Consider the following 19182-nt stretch of genomic DNA (forward strand, 5'->3'; position numbering starts at 1 on the left):
TTTACATGGTTTATCATGGGCAAGGATGGCATACGTACATCTGCGCCTGGTTTTGATGAAGTCTCTTTTGATATGTTGTTGCGATGCGCAAGAAGAGTTTAATGGAAAGCTGCGATGGGAGATGTTGCAAAAAAATTCCGGAATTTTATAGGTATAACGTGTTCAATAGCTTTTTGCTGTCCGCCTTTCATTTATTAACTGAAGGAATACGACAACTACAACCAGTTGCCCGTACTGGCATATACGCGTATTACACAATTTAAAGTCCAGTGCAACAAACAGCAACAATAAAAAGCAATGAAGTAATGCAACGCCACGCCACTTGGCCTAAAGCTTATGTTTGCTACAATTAAATCTGCTAGGATTTTAGACTGCGAGGCATTCGTAGTTTTTTCCTTTGATTGCAAATTTTTAACATTTCATTGCACAGCAAATTTATAACAAGCAATAAGCACGTTGTTGTGCATATAATTATATCGCATTGCACATTACCAAGTAAAATTTCATGTGATACAATTGATATACACGCTGTATAGTTTGTATATTAAATACTTTCCGCACAGCTAAAATTGCATACATCACATTTTTGTGGAATCTACAAAACCACAAACAACTGGTGATTTAGTTAACTGGTGCTGCAACAAGCTCGACTTTAGTTAGGTCTAGTTAAATGCTACTTTATTACACTTTAGACTTGGGAATCCTGTACATATATTCTCCTGAAATATCTGCTCGTTAACTATTCAAGAAGCAAAAGATTTGTACAATAATCTCGACATAATTATTCAACACATAGATCCAATTTTGTCTCAATTAATCTCGAGTCGGTCTTTTCCTCAATTATTCGTCAAACGGCCTTCTTGTAATACATATTTCACACGATTATATTTCATTTATTCACATTTCTGGAAAAGATGAGACTCGTTCAATCCTTGAAACTTGTGGCTTTCGCCATCATTTTGCTGTTCACTACTGCAAGTGCTCATCAGGGTCATGATCACGGGGACCATGATAACTTTTCGGAATCAGACTCCCTTCCAGAGACGGACAACGAATGGAAGGACCCTGCTGTCCACTCGATGCCGTTTAATGGAATAACTTTGAAATGGAAGGAAGATCCAAAAAATCCAAGATATGTGATTTTTAAGTTGTCTGGAAGGACTAGAGGCTATGTCTCAGTTGGATTCTGTGTCGTTTGGACAGGAGGGATGGAAAACTGCGATATTGCTCTTGGTTGGGTGGATGCATCAGGAATTGCTCATGTCCATGTAAGAAATTTATAGGAATTTTGGCAGTTCAAATAATGTAATCATTATGTCCATCCGTATTGAAACAATAATTGATTTGTGTACATACACGTAGGATTATTTTGCAACTGGAAACACAAGCCCCACATTAGACACGAAACAAGATTACGAACTGCTAAGTGGGAACGAATCCAATGGGATTACATCAATTGTCTTTAAACGACTGTGGGACACAGGAGATGATGCACAAGATGCTAATTTGGAGGTGAGTTGGCCTGCAGTGGTGATAAAGAAGTATTATTTTCAAATTTGCATGTAATTTTTTTAGCACAATCAGAATGTTCACGTAATATACGCTTGGCATGAGCAAGACCCTTTGAGTTCAACGGATTTCCATAAGCACGGCGATGGGACGCGAGGACACACTTTGAAAGCGGTCGCAATCAAAGGCCATCAACATGGAAGTGCTTCAACTTTTGCTGGGAACGGTGGCGTCACCCTTATCATTAGTTCGGGTGTCATTGCTTGGCATCGTTTTAAAATTTAAATTTTGCCCAAACCAGAAAAACAAATATGATGTGATGATGATACATATATTTACATGTTACAATCTTTAAAATTTATACAAAAATACCTGAACTGTCGAGTAAATAATTACTAACATTAATGATATGCCATATATCTAAAATTAACTGTAGTAGTACAAATAATTGTGCAATAGAGGATTCATAAATTATTTTATAAAATAATCTTATTATTGTTTTACAAATCAGTACAATATATGTATTGATAGGTACGAAGCTAGGCAGAGTAGATATGTTACAAAACTGGTTGACAAAGTTATAGATTGTTGGAGCATATTATGTAGTTGATATATTTGAGAATTCGTTCTCGTTACAAATAAATTAACCAAAAAAGCGCATTCAATTGACCATGGCATATATTCAGTCCAAACTAAATTAATAGTTCCGAAACGATTGTAAATTTTATTGCGACCTGTAGTATTCAATCACGGAATCAGCGGAACTTCTTATTTGTAGCAGACACGCCATTTCCTTTCGAAAGGGCAGGAACACGTGGGGGACGAATTCGATCCTTCCTAATTGATTTTGTTGCGGCTAAACCACGTACATCGGTCACAAACTCTTTATATTCTTTCTCCGTGCCTTCCTCGCCTTTGTACAAAACTACCTCCACGATTTTCTAAAAAATCGTAAACATTTTGGTGTACGTTAAACACAGACACAATATTCAATAATATTATGTTAATTTACCTTTCCATCTAAATCATTCACAGGTATTCGTTCAGCGCCACGGTCCTTGTTTAGTAACCCACCAAGTTTTGGCATGACTAATGGTGATCCTGACACGGAGAACGCCTAACAATAAAAACACATTTTCAATTACTAAAGTGAATCAGTTGAGACAATTTATTTGTGTCTGATCAATACGTAAAATTAAAATATAGTTCTTACAACTTCTCCAGGTTTTAACAATCGAGGTGCCTTGTTGGTAGACATTACTGAGCTGATGCCACCAAACTGAAATAAAGTACGGGCAGGTGTACAGGGAATACCACTGACCTACATTAAACAATTTCAATTATTAAATAATTACTAACAATCAGGATTCTTCAATCACTAACGGCTACGCCGGTGTTTCTGGGTTCGGCCGTAACTCGGAAAAAATGGAAATTTTCATTTTTTGAAAAGCTGGATATTATAATATCCAGCCTTGTGTATCCATGTGTCTGTCTGTCTGTCTGTACATAAATTCCACAAATTCATACTTTTACGTAAACTGCTTGTGCGGCACATTAGAACGTAGAAATTAAATAATAAATTAAAATACAAAATAAAAATCTACAGTTCGTGCAGGAAGACTCCATATAGCCGAGTCAGGGACAGAGTCCATTGAGTCAGAGTTCTAAATTTTTCTCCGAATTGACCGACATAATATTACCAAACTCCTTGTTGTGGATAGCTAAATGTTTGTTAGATTTTCTATTATTTGGCATAAAAATCTTTAACATCTTGAACTTCCAAAGCTGGGTGTGCTATCCAGAAGTGGTTTTTATCCCCATATCAAATTTCAGATGAAATAATAACGTTTCAACGGTATGGGTCAGCCTCCAGGGTCACTCTGGTTGCACTTTTAACTTTGTATTCATTCATAAGAAGCCATTAAGTATCACCATGCCGGATTTCATGTTTTTACAGCAATTTCTAAAAATCTGGATGGGTCACCCGTCACCCCATAGAGTCGCTCCAGATAAAAAATTTACCAATTTCATTCCATATTCTTCCATTAAGTCACGTAAGCAACATTTCAGCTCGATATGACGATTTTGAGAAATCAGTATTCCAATGCTAGATATCCAATCTACGTTGGGCATGATTGGTCAAGTGGTTGGTCGGTGGGGGTCATTTAACTAACAACGCCAGCGGTCTCGCTCCGATTTTGACGAAACCACGAAAATTATGTAGCATTAGATAAATCATTAAAAACGTGTTTCAGGATTTTTCATAATACTCAGTTTAAAAGAAATTTTGACTAAGTCAGCGAGAATTTTCATTTTTACCGTGAAATTTTTCTCACGAGGGAGGGAGGAAAGTACAGATTCTCATATTCCATCATACATAATTTTGTTTAAGCTTAAAATTTGTGGGCGTGACGTGTTTTTCCCTCGCACAAATTTTTAAATTATGATCAATTTTCAAAATTTTGAAAAATGTAACAAACCAGAAATTTTTGAAAAATTAAAAGGTTTTGAAAAGATGATTTTTCTTTTGCACAATGTAATTGTGTGCAGAAAGGTTCTTTCATTTTTGAAGTCGGGTCAAAATTGGAAAAATTTACAGCGCTATTTAAAGAAATCTTGACTTCGGCTGATTTTTGTCCAACTGAAGACTTACACTAATTTCCTTGTGTGAACAATTTAAAATTGGTCCGGTCAAAAGCGAAAAAACACTTCATGCCCACGCATTTTAAGTTTAATTCTGATGGAATCCGTAAGCGAGAATCTATATTTATCTCCATCGCGAGAAAAATGTCACGCAAAAATGGAAATTCTCGCTCACGGCCTTAAAAGGCCTAAAACTGAAGCACGTACAGATTTTGGTAAAAATGTTAACACGTTGCCTCGAATCTCGAAAGAATAATAAATAAAAATGTGTACGTAAAAATATTTTTATGCAAAATAGAGTAATTAGTCATCAATTAAAAACAGGAAAATAATTTTAAAAAATTTTCGTCGAGAGTAAATGGTCCAATTCATCCTCAGAATAATCAGAATACAATAAAATATGTAGTGCACTTGATATCGAATTTATCGTTAACTACTACTCCCCTGACTCGGGCTTCATGGTCAGTGCTTGGCAAAATCCACCAAATTAGCAAATAATTAAAAATTTATTCGTTGACTGAGTTACGGCCGCACCCTAAGAGGAAACGAATTGATTCATCCTGACTAACAATGCCATAAAGAGGGGTTATTGATTGAATATAGTTACCATTTCCGTGGAATTTGGGAATACATTATTCCGGTACTGTGAATCGCCACTGACCAGGCTTGGAGCAACACCGACAGGTTGACCACTTGTAGATGCAGATAAAAGCTGAGAGCTACATTGGCTACTTGGACTAAACAAGGATGAGTGGTTATTGGGATGTAACTCATTTTCTTCATTTATAACGTCTACAATCTGAGGTTCTTGAACACTTGACAAAATTTGAAGTAGCTCAGTAAAGGTCTCAATTGGTTTTCCACTGACTCGCTCCATCTGAATTATCACGTAATAAGATTAAAGTAATAAATTAGAAATTCCCAGCTTACAATAGTAAATACTGTGTCCTCACCATCGCCTGAACAGTTTCTATGCTCATATCCATCAACCCTGTCGGCTTTCCAGCTTCAATTAACTGCAAGCGTTTGACAAAATACCGATGCTCCAGTTCTATTTCCTTCTGCAGTTTATAGAGTTCCATTAAACCTGCAACAAAAAAATATGTTAGATCTTGTTTCTTGCTTGTAGAATAACATTAATTATTATTTTGACTTCAAGTATTATGTTTACATTTTCTTTCAAGGGCTTGCTCCTCAGGATCGACAGTTATAAACTGTGAAATTTTTCCTGTTTGTTCTAGCTCTTCAGTAAGGTGACGGTAATCCGCAGCTGGTGTCATTGTAATTTTCTGTGATTTTGGAATATATTTTAACTTATACAGTGTATAGTTTCTTAGACGAGAACCTTGTTGTAGAACTGTGCACAAAAATATACGCACCGTGTGTGACGGTTAACGAAGCTGCTTCCCGGGCAAGTTTTAGCAAAAAAGTTTCGCAAGCTAACCTATATGAAAATGGAAATATGTAAATATATTTTGAAACTGTAATTATTTCACACTGCATTGAGTTTATTTGACTGAATGACTCCTATGTAATTTGCAGACTGTAACAACGAAATATAAATTCACTGGTAAAAGTTTTATTGGTTTCTAGAACGTAAATAGGAGAGTTCTATGCATGCCCAATGAAATTGGATTACAAAGTTTATGTATAAATATAAGCCGACGATGACACATGAAACAAAATAAACGTATGGCACATCACTTACTTTAATAATATAAGTTAATAATAAGTGAATATTCTTGGGCGGATCTGGCTAAACATCTTGTCACTTCACTTATCATCAATTCATCAATCACGAGTTAATTATCATATAATCATCATTCTCAAGTATTCAGGCAGGTTTATTAGTAAATGACTTTGGATATTTATTCTATGTTTACTCTATATTATGAAAAACTGGCGTAAATACTGCGAGAAAGTAGCATCTGAAAATAAATAAATATATACTCATATTACCACACACAATAAACAAGACCTCATGTATATACATATTGTCGAATGCTTACGGAAGTTACGGATATGCGGTGGATAATCTTAACTGTGCAGTTAAAAGGTTTATACATAGTACTTGGCACCGTTATTTGATAATGTTGGTGGCCAGGTGTTTAGTGCGTCTCTTAATGGGAACGACGTCCCAGGTGGGGTGCCAGTAGAGGAGTGACCCAGCCAGACACACGGCTGCGAACAGGAGGGTAGGAAGGAACATTTGGATGACCTTTGGATGACAATGGTTCGAAATTTAATTAAATTTAAAGTTGATACATATAAGGCGGAAATAATAGAATGAATAACTAATGGTTATGATTACCATGCTTCGGAGGAAGACCTGAATACTGAGCTCGACATCATAGGCTTTAATGACATGGACAAAAGATAGACACGCAAAACCCCACCCAGACACCCATACCAAAATCAGCAACCCCAGACGCCAATAATTCAGAATTCCCTTCATGTTTATATCCGGGTGTTCACTGCAATACGAAGAAAACGCTTCAAATTATTATTTAGTCAAACTATTGTAAATCTTTTAAGAAAATCTTTATTAGCCGTAGCTCATCACTGGCAATGTAAACATGTAAACACACTTTTGCAAAAAATTTTCATAAAATCAAGCTTTGAATGACCTCTCCAGCTCAACCCAATCGAGCCGAGAAAATTACTATGCAAATCAACATAGCCAATTCTTGAGAAAATTCTCAGATTATGATTATGAATACGAACTAATACACTGTCACGCAAAATTTTGAATTTAACTTTAACAGCCTATAAATTTGGAAGTTGTTAAGGCCAATCACCTAAATGATCTCCACTAAGATGCCCATTATCAAACTCGATTTCAAATTTGATCTTTATTATCGTGTCACCGAAAGACACAAACAACGATCTTTGATAAGCGTTCCCATGTGCTAAACTGGGGAAAATGTATAAAAAATACTTACATCAAGTGGGATATGCTAAAATAATCTTCTTCTCCAGTGAGCACTTCCTATGGTGTTATTTTTTGTCTTCCGTGAGTGTGAGTATATGAGAATAAGGTCAAACTAGTTAATTCACGCACACAGTCTCAATTTCAGTTCTCGTCAACTTTGCATGATGAAGAATTATATGAGTTTCAGATAGGCCGATAAATGAAAACATGTTTTAATACTTGAACCCGATACACGATAAACGATACCAAACAGGAGATAGCACAAACACAATGCTAAAATATCAGACGTGAAACTTATCCTTAGTTATAGTACATAAATAAATGTAACAATAACGTGATCATGAATCAGACGATGAGTATATAGTGTATAAAAGATAAGCTATGGATGGATGACAACACTCGATATGTCGCGATGATGGTTTTTAACAATCCGTAATATTAGTATTTCGTAATGGTCTTGTGGAATTCTAAAGCGGCTGAGTGCGTTTCTCTCCATGTGACCTCAAACCAAAAATGTTTCAATACCAGAGAGTAATATAAAAGTTTGCGTATTTGAATAACTCATCAAGTAAATATTTGGATGGGACAAAAGCGAGATAAAGCAAGTTATCACTTTTTGCACTTAAAATAACACAGAATACTTTTTCGTCGTGGCGAATGTGGCGATAACAATTAAACGATTACTACGTGCCATCGTCATCCATACATCGTACATACAGATATAACTTTTGTACACAATTATGTACTCTCATTTATCTGCATTCCTGTATACGATATATCTGTAGCATTATGGTATTTGCATTTTAGAATCTATATACTAGTCCCACTGGAGAGTCACTTGATTGAATGGCAAATAATATCTATTATTGCATTCATTATCTTAATTTACTCATGAACAACAGCAAAAGTAGGCGATCAACCGATACATATTATACGTGCTGGTGGTTCACAAATGTAATTAAGCATACCTGGAAATAGGGAGGATGTAACTTTTAACAATAATAAAAATAACTTACCCGAAATGTACATACATACGTGGTTCTGTAAATATGTAGATGTGTATGTATGAAAGGAAAAGTTATCAAACTTTTGTCTGAATGAAGAGACTGGACTCCAGTGATCACTGGAGGAAGTAGAGTCTGGTTAACTGGATTCAACCTTATCTTTCTATCGTGTTGCAATTTTTAACAATTTTTTCTATAATGGCGAAGCCTATATTTAGAATTGCAACTGTTGACAGAGAATGCTTATTAAGAGGGACAACAGCTAAAGTACCGTACCGTTTTTATTGTTATATGTATGAAGGTACTATCCGATTTATTTAAGACAAATCTGCAGTAGCAATCATACAGGTAAAAGCTTTGTACGTACACATATCTAGTTAAATAGCTAGGTACATGTGTTTCATGAATGCAAGAATGAATGCTAACTATCAAATGTAAATAACAATGACATTAAAACACAGGCTGATTTGCAGTTCATATTTACATATTGACGTTACTCCTTGTCATTTGGTGGCTATATAAATATGACTCTTGTTTGCACAACAAGTGAATTTGTCCCATTTGGCTAACAAAATTGATGTTGTGTATTTTCTGGAACATGTTCTTGCATGTCATTTAATTTGTGTAATCGTATTTTTTTAGGGTGAACTGGTTTACTTTCATTTCATTCATCTCGCATCTTCCATAACCTCAGTAATTTTCATGCAGGCTTGACTTCTTCGTGCCTGTTCATTAAAAATATGTATATTTGCATTTATTATTTGTTCGGATGAGTGGGTCATCAGTCTACACAATTATTGCTATTGATCCTCATAGCCGGATATACAAGTAGATAATATGCATGTACTTAGGATTAGATACATTATTATGAGACTTCATACTATTATACTTGGTACATATATGAATGGGGAAAGATGGAACATAATGAGAAAAACCAATAGAAAAAATACTCAGCTTTTTGTACCAATTTCCGTCTCATTTCTCATTTCGTCTTACATATAAACTAAATAAAGCAAATTTGTAGATGAGACAGACGATAATTTCATGGCTTACTAGCGTATCTAATGATTGTATATGCCTATCTGTATTTCCTGGAATCTGAAAACCACAAATTAATGCGGAAACTCTGGACCGACTGATTATTATAACTACCTCCTTGTCCGTCAAATTACAAGGTTTGCCTAATTAGAATTTACTCTGTACATATTGACAGAGAGATGAGCGACTGATAGGAGCTATTTTATTGAGCATTGTCTTAATTGGAGATTGCGGTGTTGTGTTGTGTGGTTTGGTGTGAATACATAAATGTTCAGCACAAAACCTTAGCTCTTGATTTATACTTTATATTATGCACGTTCTTCAAGTTCAGCAAGTATAATTGAACCAACTGGCCACACTAATCTTGAAGACTGAAACATGAAACTATTCTTTATAACTAAATATATACTTGCATGTAAATAAATATCTATAGATCCAGGCGTGCACCTTTCTCGTCTATTATTAGTTAGTTATGTTACATGTAGATATTCACACACATCAGGTATGAAACAAATCAATTCCAAAGCAAACTATAAATACATAAAATAGGAAATAAATGAAATACACTTAAGGATGTGTATACTGCTCTGTGTTAGATTCAACATCTTGGTCACATACATATGTACACATGATACCACTTTAAACACTTGAATCGTGCATTTTAGCACAATTTATTTAATCGTCGTAATCCATTTACTACTAAATGGATTTGCACTTATTTAAACTACTCTTATTTTTACTCTTTTTTGTTGGCAACTGCTTAATTGACCTTTTAATTAGACGATGGGGTACAAGAGCAATATGACTCTACTAGTAAAAATTGCGAGTTTATGACAAATCTAAAATTAATTAAAATGAAAGGCCACGATAAACTGCATATGGATTTCATGGTCATGAGCGATGCAGTTACATCTCAGTTCAATTGATATTCAATCGATAACGTGATGGTGTAGTTAGTTAGTGCTTGGTCAATTAACTTGATGAAGAGGTCTACACACCACCTCCCTCCTCTTCTACCTGCAGTACATAAATATATACATCATCAGCTCAAAATGACCTTATGTATATTAGTTTCCGTTCAAGAAATGTATCTCTGTACAAGCGCACGTCTCGTGTATTATTTTATGATGGGTGTGGGATTCTTGCAAGGCTACTATAAATAATAATAAAACTGACTCACTCATATGTACATATAAATACATACTGATATTATGTATAAGAATCCCAGCTATGTATCCTCAACAATGATGATACAATGAATTTGGCTGATTATTTGATGCACAATAATTGTGTGGATAAGCAGAGGTGCTTACATACAATAATGTTACAAATTATCGATGAACAAAGTACACCAACGGATATAAAAGGAGGAATCGCGGTCCAAGATATCATTCAAGCTTATTCCTTTCAACAATTACTTACACTAACTTTTGAAGTTCCACTTCATCCAAAAATCAACATGCAATCCGTAAGTTGTAGAAAAACGATTTTAGAAATATAGGAGCATTTCTAAAATAAACAAAAGCACAAAATCATACAATTTAATAAAATATTAGGTCGCCGTCTTCCTTGCCGTCGTTGGAGTAGCCGCCGCTGGTGGACTCACCGGTTTCGGTTACCAAACTGGCGTCCAACACGCAGCCATTGCTCAACCAATTGCTGTCGCCCAACCAGCTTTGGCTGTTCGAGCGGCTCCTTTGGCCTATTCCGCACCAGCTTTCGCCGCCCCAGCGTACGCTGCAGGTCCCGCCTACGCCGCCCCAGTCGCCACTTACGCCCACGCTGCCCCCGTCGCTACCTACGCCGCCGCCCCAGTTCTCGCCAAGGCTGTTGTTCCAGCTGCTCAAAGCTTTGCTTACAACAACCGGTAAGCGCGATTTTTTCTCCGCCCTCATGAACCCGAAGGAAGTATCAACTAATGTTTTGTTAATTAATCCATAGTGCCCCAGCTGCCCGAGTCGCCATCGCTGCTGCCCCAGTTGCAACTTACGCCCACGCTGCCCCAGTTCTCGCCGCCGGCCCAGTCGCTGCTTATGGAGCTGGTCCCATCGGTTACGGCGTAAGTGGTTGACCTACCTCTATTATTTTCATACGCACGAATAACAACACATAACTATCCAGGAAATAATGTGCATGAACTAATGCATGCTTATGTATGTAGCTAAACAATGAATTTTCACATTTAGGCACCAGTGTACGGTCATGCCGGTAGTTTCGGCTATGGAGTACGTTAAAGTTTGAATATTTTTAAGTGGTCATTTCTCCAGATTTATTAGCGTATTCAAGAGATTTGCAACTTATTTTCCATTTGTTGACTGCTCCATATCCGCTCTAATATTTCTACCTACTTGACATACACATATTTACAATAACGGTTCGCTTGAAGGATCATTAATTGTAATTGCATTATTTTATTTTCAGGCCCCAGCCCTCCGAGCTTTCTAAGTACACATTGTCCACAAAATAACACGTTCACATTTTTGTTACTTTTGATACCCAATTGATTTAGTTGAGCTCATCATGCTCTTTACATCTGGTCTTATTTAAATAAATTCTAAATTATTTTCATCAAAAAACTTAAAAATCTCGAACGGCTTTACTGGCATAACATTATTTCTACGTTCAACCATAAAAATATATATACGCGGCACAGATCATCATATCCTGACAAGAATAACACGGGTTTATTGATTGCATATTAAATATTCAGATAATACACATGAGTATAATACTGATAATTTTACTTTTAAAAACATATGTACACACCACAACGTTAATTAAAGGCATTGGGATCATGTTTCTTCATTGATTATGCTCAGATCCTTGCCATCCTTTCTCATTGGTGCGTTATTTGGTTCTGGTGTAAATGAAATTTTTCGATAACTTTTCCATCTCACGGTGGACATGGTGGTAGAGAAAGAGCTTCGATCTCTGCACCTCGTCGAAATTCCACTGGACGCTTGTTGCTTGACACAGCAAATAATTTTTCTGTACACATCTTTAAATGCATTTTTAAAACTGTTGTTTATCCAAGCGTAAATGACGGGATTGTAAAAACTGTGCGACATTGCGAGCCAATGGCAGGCGATCGAAATATATTCATTCGTGTATTCCGGATTATGTCTGGAAATGATGTAATTGATGTTGTAGGGGAGCCAAGCCAGCGTATACCCGCACACCACAGCTAAGGTCAGTAGTACCGTCTGAAATTTAATAAAAATCAGTAATGCTTGAATATCATTGATTTTGGGGGCTAGCGAGCTCTTGAAATTGTGTTAACCTTGCGACTTCTCGTGTCAGTTCTTGAATTTCGGTTGAGATTGATTTCATTATTATTGCCATTTAGTCCTGTAACCACGGACGGTCTCTCGTTCTGAATGCCCCAAACTACAAACGTTATTCGTGAGTACGTGAAGGCCAGAACCTATTGGTGATAAGAATTAATTTTATGCATTTTATGCAATTTTATGTCTCTTTCTCTGCACACTGTGCACATTAGAAAATCTCATTTTATACCCCAAGCGGTATAAAGTACTGGACCATCATAAGAGAAATGCTGTAGTACAATTCTTGCTGAGCATTTCCCCACCCACGCTGCGATAGAAATTAGCAAAGTATTACAATTTCGCATTTATCGGACTCATCCTTCCATTTATTTATCAAGTTGTATTGCATACCTCTTGACAAAATGACACCGATTCATTTGTTCCATTTATTGGCAACTCGTAAATTTCACTGACGACGGCGATGGGTATTGATGTGGCACAAGCTGCGATCCAAATTAGAATGACGACCCACCAAACTTTGGACTTCCTCAGGCGTGGAGCCAGTGGATGGAGAATGGCGACATATTTTTCAATTGCCAACGCTATCAATGTGAACGCTGATACTAAAACTCCAATTGCATTGAAAGGTGAAACGACTTTGCACAATATTCCACCAAACGGCCAGTACCCGTAAAGTATTGAGATGTATGTAAAGGGAACGCAAAAACTGGCGATGATAAGATCACCACACGCCAAGCTTGAAAGTAAGATGTTTGTAGTTGATCTCATTCGAGGCAACGAGTAAATCACGTAAATCACAAGTCCGTTCCCAATAACGCCGCAGAATAGCACCAAGTTGTACAAAATATGAAGCAGTACTTTGAACGGTTCTGAAAATTGTCCTTGGTGATGAATATCAGTCGGATTGTCATAACCATCATCAGATCCAGTCTTATTTTTATTTTTTGTTACCACTTCGAGGATCCATGAAAAGTTGGAAGTGAGTTCCATAATATTATTATTATTATTATTATCAGAAAATGTCCAGTTTAATACTTCCGAACTCATGTTATAGATAAATATCACGGCAAAAGTACGATATTATTATTCAACAATTTTTAACTAATGCTTTCTCTTCTACTTTCAAACTGCAACTGCGGGTAAGAGATCCAGCCAGATTCTATAGATTGCGAGAAATTTCCAGATCTTATCTTGATCTTGGGTCTTCATCGTCTTGATCATGAAATCTCGTTCTTCAAGATAGAATCTTCTTCGCTTATGTATATCGTTCATGGAAGTAAATATGTAGCAGTTGGGTCTGCTTATTTATCTTTATCAAATATTCACACAACGTAGAATCGTCTGAGAGAACACATAAATCAAATCAAGCAAAGAAAACATTGGGAAAAGCATGCAAATTCTCAGGGACCAAGAAAGGTCATAAAATTGAAAACTGCCATGATTTCCACATTCTCTAAACACTTTACTTCTCGCCACTTAGTTGCATAAATATCATAAAAGCACATATTTCACTCTGGTTATAGATTCAACGGCAGATAAACTGAGTCATAGATATGCATGGTCACCTCCCCAAAAAACCATTTCGAAACAGGAGCAAATAGTCGCTTCTTCTTCTCATATATCCACCAAATATTATTTATTTTGCTTCGTTCTCCGTGGGATTTACCGTCGTGGCACCAAAGTTAGGATATGCCAAGAAACTTGCAGAAAACTGCTAGGAACAAAGCAACACAAGGCACTTACATACAACAACACAAGTTATAAATTATTAGTATTTTATATATTCACACTCTCCACTTGCCTTGGATCTGAAGATTTAACACTGTTGTCAGCAGATCATTTGGTTATACAGACAGTATTTAAATTCAACAAACTGTCAGCCCATGATGATACATATTGAGCACAAACAACTATATCTGCACACAGTACACATTTACTTATTTATTAGTAATTTACACCCATGCAAAGTGCAAAATACATCCCACTAATTTCCCATATGAAAAATAACAGTGTGCCTATTCTATAATGGATCTAGTTTTATAATAACGCTAACAAATATATATATTTACCAGATATTTCAACTTTGATGAAGAGTTCAACTTTGTTGCATAGATTTGTCTCATACAGTTCGTTTAACACGATGACACAAAGTTGTACACAAATGAAGGTCGTTACGACGAGCCTTGCTCAACGTAATATGCAGTCTGGATTTCAACCCACAGATTAATTCATAAAGATAGGACATTTCTCCTGCTCGCATAATTGGTTGTGGTTGGCATATAATACATCATGTTTGACAGATTAATAATAATCCTCGTTTCTGCGATCTAAAATGGTCTGCAGGTAAATAAGACCTTGTAAAAACGGAATATAATAAAGTGGTGAAATCAAAATTCTGTGTATTTTGATGGTGGCGTTAAATTTCATTTTGAAATATTTTCAAAATGATATGTCACATGACATGATTTGCGATAAAAACCTTTTGTATGACCCTGAAGGTCAAAAAATAAACTTGCATCTAGTTTGACCTTGCGCTATCTAATGCAAAATCGATGTCCCGAACATGTTGAAACATACGGACGGACGAACGGACGCACAGACCATTGGCATAGAGTGGTGTCATCACTCAATAAACGGGTTCTAGAAGCGTTGCTAAAAGGAGAACAGATACACACGTGTTTGACAGGAGAAATTATTCATTCCGTGCATATTACTTAGGCGTTGGATGTATGTATAGTTTGGTCATGTTTCGTTTTACGAGGGTGCAGACGGTAGCTTGTTTGTTGATGTGATGCTCATACATAATTTGTTTTTACTGATTTTATATGGCGAACCGTTGACCGTGCAACCATGTTGTCTCAAAATTGATGGCCAACTATGAACAACACTGTCAAAATCTGTTCGAAACTTGCCATGAAAATAAATGAGGTTTGTTCCAAGTATTTTTTAATTTATCATTCGCCAAAGAAAGATGTTAATACATTTAAATAAATTCGATTTATATACATATTACTCATTTAAATTCAGATTTCTCTCTGTTGAATACATTTCTCTTTACATATTGATAAAGAGAATAATCCATAATTCATTTGAATAAGACATGAATTTATTGAATAACTCTTATCAAATAATAAGCACTCTCCTCAATATGCATAGATATTTGAAATCTTCTCAAGAAATCAATGATCATTTTGCAAGTAAATGTATTAGAATTTTGCAGTAAAAACATTGTACTCCAATGGCTCTGGTGTAAGCTACGTATGCAACGCCAACGCAATTACTCTTGAAGATCGGAAACTTGTATATACACAATTAGTTAAAAAAATCTTGTATCAATTTACTATCCGCAGATGGAAGTGAAACTCGGTTTTCGGAGGAATTGGGGTTGCCGGAAACCAACGTAAGAAAATATTGCATATTTTATGGATGACTGTACATGTTCAAACTTCGTCATCGATTCGTCAGGATGTGATTATTAGTTCAATACCTTGAATTCGCCAAAAGGTGGGAGTTGTGGAAAGAATATTGTTTATGTGAGCGAGGTAACCTCCATAATTTTGCCAAATCATTTATGTATCATCGATACAGTCAATAAAAGGTTTTATAATCCAGAGGCCAAGTGGACTAACAGACAACTAGAAATTTTAGAGCCGAATAATGAATCAGTCAGCTAATAAATTTTGCTTCAAAGATATCCCAATGAAGATATGAATGAATCAAGTTTATAATGGATAGGTGCAATATTTTTAATTTGAAGGAAAACATTTGAAAAGGTATGAATTTGCGCAAATCGTTTGCTGCCTAATAATCTATCGAACATTCTTCATATTTAAGAATGACCACGTCCGTTCGGTCCTTACATATTTGCACATCCGTTGGAACAGCCATTCACTACCGAAAAACAAATAAACAGCGTAGATTAGATGGATTTACATCTAAGATTATTTTGGCAGAAGTGAACACGAAACCACTAAATCATAAGATCGCATATTGAACCTTTTCGCAATTAAAGGAATGCGTACTTCATGAAAGAAGCACGGATTCGTACTAAAAGATGCTAAAGATGATGTCACACCATGACCAAAATTGGGTAAAATATAAAATTCGATTCCACTATAAACTGCATCCTATTTATTTGTTTTGTCAGTATAATTAACGCCAGAAATGGCAAAATACTTGTCAAAAATGTAATACATTCCAATTCAATAAGTATACCACAAGTAAATATTTCTTATCAGACTGGAATAAGATATTTCTCATGAGATAATACGCATTCAGTGGAATTAACACAATGCTGGATGAATGGAGCATTTCCTTGGGTGCCACCAATATCAAATATGTACAGGGTAGATTGTTTTCAGAGATGCTTGGATCAATTGAGACTGCTGAGACAGATTAACTACACAAATTTTTTTTTTCGTCAGTCAAATTCTCTTCTGCACGTCGTACATATTTTCAACAATATTTTGAATGCAGGATGTAATCTTTTGTGAATCAAAATACTTTGGAATGACACCAAGTCAGCGACCATAAATTATTATTCATGAAAATATTATGTAGTCTCAACTTGAGAGTGTCAAGTAAATATGAGGCAATTTGAGAAGTCTTCAAGATATTAATTCTTTCCAGCTTTTCTGTCCCAATTGGAATAAAGGCAATACATGTTGACTATCTCTCATTATTCCACTATTGTGCTAAATCAGATAAGACCCTTATCTAATCTTATCTTAACAACAAGATTCCTCAATACTGAAATTGAGAAATAATTTAAAAGAACCGTGTGATAGTGTTGGTGGAGAGAGTGTTGGAGTGTTGGAGTATTTGGAGAGGAGAGATTTGGGGCAGTGAGGCAGAGGTCGAGTTGGCGGGAATGTTGTAAGCAAAAAAGCATCGAGTCTATCTCAGAAATTTAAGAAATTCGTCAAAATTTGGGCGTTGGGCGACGACTTTGGTGGCGGCGACGGAGGGAGCAGATCACTTGCAATCCGCCCCCAAGGTCAAGATCACCAAAACACCACGTCCACCATGTGGAAGTTCCTTCAGAGCGGAATCAAGTCCGTGCTCCTCTTCCTCTCTAAAATTTGGAACTTTCTTCTGTTTTTTACTCGAAAAAGTGGTAGAAAGGTGAGCAAATTGAATTACTTGTCAGTTTATTCATTAGAACCAATTCTTTATATTATATGTTATATGTGATTGGATTCCTTGTAACTCTACTAACTCTGCTATTTGATCAAATTTAGGTTCTACAACATCAGACAATTAAGTATGAAATAGTCCCTCTATCTCCTTTATCTAAGCATCGTTTAAGTTTAGTTAAAAGAAAAGTCCTGGTGTTGGACTTGGATGAGACGCTTATACATTCTCACCATGATGGGGTTCAAAGGTTAGCCATTTATTACCCTCGCCAATTTGTTAACATTCTTAAATGCCGATTATTCTATGCAGACAAACCGTAAAACCCGGCACACCACCTGACTTTATTCTAAAAGTTACAATCGAAAGGCATCCTGTCCGATTCTTTGTTCATAAAAGACCTCACGTAGACTTCTTTCTAGACGTTGTTAGTAAATGGTATGATCTTGTTGTATTCACAGCAAGTATGGAGATATATGGCGCCGGTAAGCCTAATATGTTCTTAATTTTCACTGTAAAATGTTAGTTTACTAAAGAATATTATTATAGTCTGCACGGAAAAGCGTAAATTATGCGTTGGTTGTATCACAGGTGTTGCAGATAAACTCGACGCCAACCGCAAGATATTGCACACCCGCTACTATCGTCAACATTGCACCCTTGACCTAGGTTCATATACAAAAGACCTAAGCAACATATCCCATGACCTTAGTTCTATATTCATTCTTGACAATTCTCCTGGCGCTTACCGATCCTACCCAGCCAATGCAATGGTGAGTCAATCAATCAATTTGTTGAACACATTTAAATTATCGTACTAATTATTTAACTCTCTTTTTATATTTTTTTCAGCCGATCAAGTCTTGGTTTAGTGACCCATCGGACACTGCCCTCTTGAATCTACTCCCTGTCCTGGACGCCCTAAGATTTACTCAAGATGTTCGTTCCGTTCTCAGTAGAAACTTACATGTTCACAGGCCCTGGTAGTGGTTGTAGTAGTAGGCACAGGTTGTGGTACTATAATGAGTAGAAGGGGGAGGATAAGTAAAATGAAAATTAATTACCGCGTGAGCGATAATGGTATTATGCCAAGCGTACATTATCCAACCAACACGTTAATAATTACTATTACGTATTTTAATGATTATTATAGTTATTTAAGACGATTATCATTAATGAAGAAGCGAATTTAACTTGACGAAGCGCAAGTGGCTGCGTGACGAACCACAGAATAAGCCAACTTCCGTATTGTACATAGACTTTTTATAAATATTAGTTAAAAATTGCCTATACAAAATATCCTGCTCTTATGTATTAGTCTCAACTTGATAAAGTTCTTACTTAACTTTAGTCAGCCAGCCCTTATATGAATAATCACACACAAGATGTGATTTTAATAAAATGTATACATATACACACATCTACATTAGTCGATGACTTATTTACTAATAAGACTATGATAATTATTATTATGTTAATAACTTTACTATACAACACATTATGATTGATTCATATTTGTTAAAACTTGATAATACGTAAGAGAGCATCATTGTAATAATATTGCGACTCAACCGTAAACGCAAAATATTATTATGTCAATAAATTTCCTACAACAATACCAACACTTTTTCAGGTT

The 19182-nt window shown here is 35.9% G+C and overlaps 5 protein-coding genes across 9 annotated transcripts; 3 read left to right on the forward strand and 2 right to left on the reverse strand.

The window, feature by feature from the left end:
* The first annotated feature begins 333 nt into the window (after positions 1 to 333).
* Positions 334 to 2169, forward strand: LOC110851887 (DBH-like monooxygenase protein 2 homolog). The gene is made up of 3 exons (XM_022099817.2): positions 334 to 1268; positions 1363 to 1512; positions 1576 to 2169. The coding sequence occupies exons 1-3, from the start codon at positions 915 to 917 to the stop codon at positions 1792 to 1794; spliced, it is 723 nt and encodes a 240-aa protein (XP_021955509.1). The 5' UTR covers positions 334 to 914; the 3' UTR covers positions 1795 to 2169.
* Positions 1979 to 8371, reverse strand: LOC110851886. Of its 4 annotated transcripts, none has more exons than XM_035853514.1 (10): positions 8101 to 8371; positions 6464 to 6626; positions 6162 to 6370; positions 5532 to 6080; positions 5324 to 5441; positions 5106 to 5239; positions 4760 to 5029; positions 2723 to 2830; positions 2522 to 2626; positions 1979 to 2450 (listed from the first exon to the last, which is right to left on the reverse strand). In XM_035853514.1, the coding sequence occupies exons 5-10, from the start codon at positions 5430 to 5432 to the stop codon at positions 2265 to 2267; spliced, it is 912 nt and encodes a 303-aa protein (XP_035709407.1). In that variant the 5' UTR covers positions 5433 to 5441; positions 5532 to 6080; positions 6162 to 6370; positions 6464 to 6626; positions 8101 to 8371; the 3' UTR covers positions 1979 to 2264. The 4 variants fall into 4 exon arrangements, with proteins under 4 accessions (XP_035709407.1, XP_035709406.1, XP_035709408.1 ...); XM_035853513.1 differs by lacking the exon at positions 8101 to 8371 and adding an exon at positions 7095 to 7588; XM_035853515.1 differs by lacking the exon at positions 8101 to 8371 and adding an exon at positions 6951 to 7063.
* Positions 8372 to 10432: 2061 nt separating this feature from the next.
* On the forward strand, positions 10433 to 11710 carry LOC110851958 (cuticle protein 12.5). Of its 2 annotated transcripts, XM_022099906.2 has the most exons (5): positions 10433 to 10594; positions 10683 to 10993; positions 11068 to 11185; positions 11313 to 11351; positions 11548 to 11702. In XM_022099906.2, exons 1-5 carry the CDS (start codon positions 10448 to 10450, stop codon positions 11569 to 11571), a joined length of 639 nt encoding a protein of 212 aa, XP_021955598.1. In that variant the 5' UTR covers positions 10433 to 10447; the 3' UTR covers positions 11572 to 11702. The 2 variants fall into 2 exon arrangements, with proteins under 2 accessions (XP_021955598.1, XP_035709409.1); XM_035853516.1 differs by lacking the exon at positions 11313 to 11351 and having other exon boundaries at positions 11548 to 11710.
* Positions 11711 to 11788: 78 nt separating this feature from the next.
* LOC110851959 (RYamide receptor) lies at positions 11789 to 13598 on the reverse strand. Its single transcript, XM_022099907.2, has 4 exons — positions 12804 to 13598; positions 12643 to 12720; positions 12407 to 12550; positions 11789 to 12329 (listed from the first exon to the last, which is right to left on the reverse strand). The coding sequence occupies exons 1-4, from the start codon at positions 13458 to 13460 to the stop codon at positions 11919 to 11921; spliced, it is 1290 nt and encodes a 429-aa protein (XP_021955599.1). The 5' UTR covers positions 13461 to 13598; the 3' UTR covers positions 11789 to 11918.
* Positions 13599 to 17252: 3654 nt separating this feature from the next.
* On the forward strand, positions 17253 to 19164 carry LOC110851794 (CTD nuclear envelope phosphatase 1). Its single transcript, XM_022099694.2, has 5 exons — positions 17253 to 17537; positions 17654 to 17796; positions 17859 to 18031; positions 18138 to 18319; positions 18399 to 19164. The coding sequence occupies exons 1-5, from the start codon at positions 17439 to 17441 to the stop codon at positions 18531 to 18533; spliced, it is 732 nt and encodes a 243-aa protein (XP_021955386.1). The 5' UTR covers positions 17253 to 17438; the 3' UTR covers positions 18534 to 19164.
* The last annotated feature ends 18 nt before the right edge of the window (positions 19165 to 19182 follow it).

This window comes from Folsomia candida, unplaced genomic scaffold, assembly GCF_002217175.1.
Source record: "Folsomia candida strain VU population unplaced genomic scaffold, ASM221717v1 Fcan01_Sc007, whole genome shotgun sequence".
NCBI lineage: Eukaryota > Metazoa > Arthropoda > Collembola > Entomobryomorpha > Isotomidae > Folsomia > Folsomia candida.